The 7,287-nt window shown below is 41.9% G+C and overlaps 1 protein-coding gene across 2 annotated transcripts in view; it reads left to right on the forward strand.

Annotated features, from left to right (window-relative positions):
• Positions 1-3,381: 3,381 nt before the first annotated feature.
• The window catches only part of Spag6 (sperm associated antigen 6), a 59,961-nt gene continuing 56,055 nt past the window's right edge, over positions 3,382-7,287 (forward strand). The window contains exons 1-2 of one of the 2 annotated variants that reach the window (XM_005354665.3): positions 3,382-3,444; positions 3,526-3,621. In XM_005354665.3, the coding sequence (XP_005354722.1) occupies positions 3,420-3,444; positions 3,526-3,621 (121 nt within the window). In that variant the 5' untranslated portion in view covers positions 3,382-3,419. The remainder of the gene's footprint in view (positions 3,445-3,525; positions 3,622-7,287) is intronic. The other variant, XM_026782828.1, reaches the window with a different exon arrangement.

Below are 7,287 nucleotides of genomic sequence, written 5' to 3' on the forward strand. Positions count from 1 at the left end.
TTTGGAGCAACTTTTAATTAAGAAGGCTTGTGTAAGTAAGATGCATACATGCACATACGACACAGCAATAATTTGTGTTTGCTCTGCATGCTACAGCATGGAACATATTACACTGTTTGACTCCTACTTTTAAAACCTGGATTTTTAGTAATCACCGCTATTTTGGGGTAGAGTGGGGGAAATGAAGTCATTGTCCTGATCATAGCTTTTTTGGAGGAGTCTGCATCCCCTGAGACACTTCCAAAGAAGCCATGTCTAGGTGTATCTAGGTCTGTGGGATAGTCACTGTCATCTTGACACTGCTGGCCTGAAAAGCCACAGAGCCTTAGGACATAGGAGGCTGACTGTAAAAGAAGTGAGAAGCAAAAGGCAAACACAAGTAAGACACAACCACCACACTTACATAGAAATGTCAGTCTTCCGATTCATAGGGAGGTATCCCTGGCTCTTTTGTTCTGCTGGCAAATTTGCGGGTACAACTGGGTGGTTAGCTCAGACCCCAATGCAGGATCCTGATGCTTATGCTTCAAACAAGGGTTGTTTGTACCTTAACTGTAGTCTGTTTGCTTTCTTCATGATAAATAACATCTGAGCCCACCGATTTGGTGCTGGAAAATACAGCACTTCTATCTTAAAGTGTGGAAATACAAAGCTACTTCAGTGATTTTAAACTGGATGTTGGCAAAAAGGATTGTTGAAATCTCACAAGTTGACAAATGACATCCAATTACTAATTGAATACCTTTGAAAACTACTAACATGTTTGAATTGAAAAGATTTTATATCTATATAGACCAGATATTCTGCTAACAAGTTTAATAACCTGTTAACAAGAAGTTTTTCCTTATCTAAATGTTCCAGATAGTTTGCCATTCCCTACATGACTTAAATCCTCTCATGTTTGCTCTCAAAACACAGTATTTGGAGTGACTTTACACCTGAAATCAGTGATAGGCATACACGGTTGGATTAATAGAGATTGCATTATATGAAGAAGGAAGTAATTTCTCTTACTAGACTTTATGCCCTGACAGACAGGCACATTCTCTTAAGAGCAGAGTACCTAACACACATAGTGATATTGTATGTGTTAGGCTTAAGAGAGGAACAGCTGGACACTCCAGGAACCTCAACAGGTTTCTAAAAAGGTGGAAGTTAGTGTATGATTAGTATAGAGAGGACTTTACCTTTTCAAATTCAGCTAGGAACTGGAAAGCAGCCGTGTTAAAATTCACAAAGCTGTATGCTTGAGTAGCATACAGTCCCACAACAGTGAGAGTTTTGTGGATTCTCAGAGGAGATTTGTAAAGAGAAACGGAACAAGGTTTTAAAACTGGCTTTAAGTCTCATTTTTATAAATAACTAAATAATGATTTTGAAATTGTATAATTAGCTTTTTCCAAAAGGAGGCAAAAGCTTCCAAACTTCATTGAAACAGTTTTCAAGTTACTATTTCATTCCCAGTCAAACGCATAGTTTTATTTGACAAGCACATGATATACCTATAAATGCAGCTGGTGCTTTAATAATAAGAACCTTAGTTTGTAACATTTTGAGTAGTTCTTCACTTTACCAATAGTCTAAAGGGTTATATGTGATCATGGGACATTCCTTTGACTATGTAAATCAGAGAAGCATTTTGTTTTAAAGTTAATAACTTAAAAATGGGTCAGAAAAACATAGAGTGGCTTTCTTTTTAATTGCAGTAATCTCTTCATTATATTTGATATTTAAATTACCAACAATTTCACTTGTGGGTATATTAGATCATTATGTTACATTTCTTCACTGAACTTTAATGACATTAGGGAAAAATACTAGATAAAAAAGATGAAACTTCATCAATACATCTAACTTCAGATATGAAATAGGCATCCTATACTGTGTTTCATTAGGACAATAAATTCTATTCATGGGCATTGTTCATGATATACACAAGCCTCCTAGTTTAAAGCACCCTTTCTGCTTATCTTTTCAAACTGTGTAGCATCCCATGAGTAGGTTACTGAGCTCTTAACCATGTTAAGGTAGAAATACATAGCAAAGCACCTACTAAAAGTGGAAGGCGAGGCAATTTAGGAGTTTGAATTGTTTAAAGACTGAAGCCTTTTAGTTTTAAGGGATTTTTTATTCTTCAAAATGCAACAGGGAACTGAAAATATAAAACTAGGACATTTCACTAGCAATTTGAATTATTCACTCAGGGTTTCCTCTACATCTCCACGTGGGAACAGACACTTCCACCGTAAAGGCCCTTTTGAAGAATGTAAAAGACTTAGGCTTTAGAGTTGCGGGGAGGACGGTGTGGCTGCCTTCTGAACTGGAAGAAGCAAAGGCTTGTACCTGCCCTGGACTGTGAAGCTGAAGACTCCACACACTTCTTCCTTATTTCCCAGCCCGCTGGGAATTCCACTGGACACTCCTTCAGAGGAGATTTTAAAAGTGACTGTAGAAGATTCCAAATGCGAAAGCCAGAGATGTGTGTGCTTCCTCCTGGTGAGGAGGAGACATCAAGGATTTCCGGTGTGCTACCTTTAGGCAGCTGCTGTGGCTCGCTGCCCACTTGACACCTGGTGAAATGGTAGTTTCGGAGAGAGAGAAATATTTAAAGTGACACCTGTCACTAAAACATTTGGGGCAGAATTCTCAAGGAGTAGCTAGAACTAATGGTGGTAAAAAGAAAGGCCAAGGAACTCAGTTATGTAAGGTAGTCTTTCCAGGTAAAGATTCTTTTGGAAATGTCACTCAGCTGCGAAATGACGCCATAATTGAAAAGAAATTCTTTTTAAAAATCATACTGAAATAAGGAGACAGCAAACTTGGAAGTAATTAGAAAACCTGCAGGATAGGTTATTTATCATTTCCCCTCTTCTCTGTTTTCCATAGACTCTCTAGGTGTCCTTATTGTTGTTAATATATTGTAATTTAGTGTATGCACACAGTTGCTGTGACCCTCCAGGAATTCGGGAATCAGAAGTGTCAGGTAGGTAAGAGAGCCAGGAGGAGGAACCCAGAGTAACCCGAGGTTGTGCAGCCACTGTTGTATTGATACGATGACTCTATCGGAACCGACATCGGGCCCGGAGAGGTCATTGTCCCGGCCCTGGGTGCAGTCGGGGACCCTGCGGCTCTCGGTGCGTCGGTGCCGACGGCGTCCTCTAGGAGTCCTCTAGGCGGACGCCTGCGCCCCGTACCCGGTCAGCAGGGAAGTGACACCAGACTGAACGCGAGTGAGTCCCCAGGTACCAGGGCTTCCCTCTGCCTTCCTTCTATCACGGTTGTGACGTCACGCCCGGGCCCTACCGTTGCCAAGGGACGTCTGCGTTCCGGTTCCGGTCGGTTACCCCGGAGCTTGGGTACACAGAAGCAGTCCGCCGGAGGCCAAAGGGTCGCGGAGTGTGAACCCCACGCGCGGCACCATGAGCCAGCGCCAGGTGCTGCAAGGTAGGGAGCTGTGGGCGGGTGCCCCGACGGGATGGCGCCGGGGGGGTGGGGGTGTTTGCTCCACCTTGCCTCTCTCCCCAGTGTTTGAGCAGTACCAGAATGCCCGGACCCGGTTCGTACAGATGGTGGCAGAGCAGGCTACCAGACCTCAGAATGTCGAGACACTGCAGAATGCCGGTGAGCCTGAACCATGCCCTGCACCCTGGCCCCACACTTCATCCTGCATCCATCCTCATCCTCCCACCACCCAGCGCCAGCCTCACCTTGTCCACGGTCTCCTTCTCGCTCCGCTGTCAGCCTCACTTCCTCGTCCCCTTACCAGCTCAACTTTTGGGAGGCTTGGGAATGGACTTATGTGAGGCGACGTTCCTCCGGACCCTCTCCTCTCTGAGGGAACTTGTGGGTGAAGCAAGAGGATGGAGGAGGCCTGGGATCATTTCCATCTTCCTTACAATCGGCCAGCCATGTGAACTGCCTGGAATTCATTTTCCCGGATAGGAATCTACCCTAACCAGACCCATTTATCCCGACGCCCTTTCTTGCCACTCTTTGATCACATTCCCTTCCTAGAAGCGGAGAAACTTCAGGCTGCTTTCGTAGCTCTCCTCTTGACATTAGTGGAAGAGGAGCAGTGTGGTATGCTTGAATCTTTCCCAAGAGATTCGAAGTCGGTAAGGACCTGGCTTTGTGAACTCTACGAAGCAACCCTTTTCACCTCTTAGTCTGAAGTCTGAAAGAGAGGAGGGGGAGAGAGGAGAGTTCATTTTTGGCGAAACTAGTCCTCTGTGCTCTCTCTCTCTCTCTCTCTCTCTCTCTCTCTCTCTGTGTCTCTCTGTCTCTCTCTCTCTCTGTCTGTCTCTGTCTGTCTCTCTGTCTCTGTCTGTCTCTCTGTCTCTGTCTCTGTCTCTCTCTCTCTCTGTCTCTCTGTTTCTCTGTCTGTCTCTCTCTGTCTGTCTCTCTCTGTCTGTCTCTGTCTCTCTGTCTCTCTCTGTCTCTGTCTCTGTCTCTCTCTCTCTCTGTTTTCTGAAGAGACAGTTATTCCCCCCCCCCCAATGGGGGCAACAAGGACAGACCACAGAAAGAATTCCATTTTAGATGAACTTGAAGAACCAGTGAGTTTTTACTAAGCTTTATATTAAGTGCAACCAGCTCACCAGCAGCTACACCACTGAAAATCTGTTTCTTCCTCAGCGACCTTAACTACTTAGAGGGTTTGGACTTCATAAACGCCTCCTTCTGCAGTCTTTATCTTTACCCACCCCGTGTGTGTGTGTGTGTGTGTGTGTGTGTGTGTGTGTGTGTGAGAGAGAGAGAGAGAGAGAGAGAGAGAGAGAGAGAGAGAGAGAGAGAGGTGTTGAGAGAGTTCCTGCTGGTAACCACACAGCTGCTGAGAGTTCCAGAGAGCACCAGCCTTGCTCAGAGGACAACTTTCTACAGGACCCACTGACTGAACTGTAATCTAGATTTTGCTCACTAGGTCTCAAGAAATCCCTAGTTTATAAGATGAGATCTTTAACACTAGTTTAAATGAACACATCATTAAAAATAAATTAAGAACACGACGTCATGGCCACAGCATTTAGACAGTCTTTGCTCTGGGTTTCTTTGAGGAAACACCTATTTATCAGATACTTTTTCTCCTCACTGGAGTTTGCTGTTTGTGGTTGAGACAGGGAGCCATTTATAATGAAGAAACTATGTTTTTAAAAAGTCTTTAAACATCTGTGATGTAGGTGCAGTTGCAGGGATAATGCAGTCCTCCTATCTAGCGCCCTTCTGGGACATTTTTTCAGAACTTCAGCACATGTATGCTGACACAGAAATTCCTTGATCCCAATTCACATCTTCCCAGTTTGTTTCTCTTGTTTTACTCTATAAACTTTTGCTTCAAGACCCTCTGTGATAGCCAGGATACTTTGACTATTACAAACTAGAGGAATTAGTGTGTGCAAATGCCATGGCGCCTGGTGGTAGTCAGAGGACAGCTTGGGAGGCCAGGGCTCTCCTTCCACCCCATGGCTCACCTCATGGGTCCTGGGGATTGATCCCAGGTTGTCAGGCTTGTCAAGGACCTTCACCCACTGAGCCATCATGCCAGCCCTGGAATTGCTCTTACAATCGTGACCACTTCCTGCTGTCCCCAACCCCTGGGCAACCACGGAACTAATATTTGTTTAAAAAATGTTGCCATTGTAAAACTCATTTTGTTCTATAATTGTGTCATGTAGATTTATTTTCTTTATTCTGTGTACAAACATTACATTTATTAGGATGTTTTACATTTTAAAAGCAGTTTATTTTTTCTCAGTCCTACTCACTGTACTCTGAATGAATGCTTACTGTTTACAAGGATTTACTGCTTGGGCAATATGTACACAAGCAAAAAATACTTTTTAAATAAGAAAACATTTAGAAAAAATTAATTCTGAAATATTTAAATGTATATAATAATGAAATATAGAGTGTCTTTTGGGATTTTAAATGTAGGTTCCCTCTTCCCTAAGAGTACAAGGTAGAATACATTGTGTTTTGTTTTTCTCTTTTAAGACAAGCTTTCAGCTTTGGTGTCTAGGTTGGTCTTGAACTCCCTCTCTCAAGTGATCCTCCTGCTTTCTTCTACCAAGTAACCAGGGTTATGCTCCAAATGTATGAGGAATTTAATATAAACTAGCTAACTATGTGATTACCAATCTACAAGAGGCACATGACTCGGACCTGACATTCTACACTTGCTTTTGGCTTGTGAAGAAATAAATACAAAAGAGATTATGGTAGTCTTTCAAAATGAAATACTTTTGATTATCATCTTAATGTCATGTTAAGGTTTTTTTTTTTTGAGGGGGGGAACATTTTAAACATACTTAAGTTTACTAAATCTGATAATTCTTTTTAGTAATTTAAAATCATGATTATCCCTGCATGTATATCCCTTTAGTTAAAAATAACCTACAAATTTTATTATGGAGCCTTTTATTCCTTACAAGTCAGTAAGATTGATAGATATTTTCAAGAATATATATTCTTGAAAAAAAATCAACATCGATTTAAACATGCTTTTGAGTGTGGTTGAATCTCATATTACAGGCAAGCTTTCATCAGGCAAGTGCCTTCCCTTTGATATGTGTGGTATGGATGCATTTTACTTTTGACTTTGACACATGGACTATGTATCTGGCATATGTACCTTTTATTCCCCATCTCCAACATATTCTTTAATTAAACACACAGCATAGATTCAGGACTATAGGAGAAACATTTTCCATATAGGCACAATGAGAAAAGCATAATTCTCTTGTTAAGAATTTTAAATCATTGTATGTGAAAGAAATATTAAAGATGAAGATTATTATGAACTTTGATGTAAACTGTTTAAAGAAGTTCTCAGTTTCCATCTTTAGGTACTAGTTGCCATTAAATAAGTGTGAAACTTGTCAGCCTTTGAGATCTCCCTGGGAACCACCAGGGGAATTTGAAGGAAGCTAACCCTGTCAAATCTTAACAGATAAATCCCTGGAGGTGGGAGGGATAGGGCTGATAGTAATTTAAGCCAGTCTCTTAGGGAGCTTTAGGCTTCTCTTGTTCTAAAAACGTCTTATCAAACCAGAGCTCTGTAAAAGTATACAGAGAGAAGTCTAGAGTCCCCTAGATACTGAGAACCAAGGTAGCAGTTCAAAGAACTGGACTGATAATCTGCCTGGATCAGGGCAGTTCCACAGAGCATTGTGATTTACTGACTGAGAAGCAGGAGGGAACAAGAGGTGTATTTGCTGTCTGTTGATTGATTTTAAGTCTATGATGAACACTTTATCCTTTCATTTTGGCTTAGGTTGTAGTAATACGAGC

The sequence above is a fragment of the Microtus ochrogaster genome, chromosome 16 (assembly GCF_000317375.1).
Source record: "Microtus ochrogaster isolate Prairie Vole_2 chromosome 16, MicOch1.0, whole genome shotgun sequence".
In the NCBI taxonomy this organism is placed as follows: Eukaryota; Metazoa; Chordata; class Mammalia; order Rodentia; family Cricetidae; genus Microtus; species Microtus ochrogaster.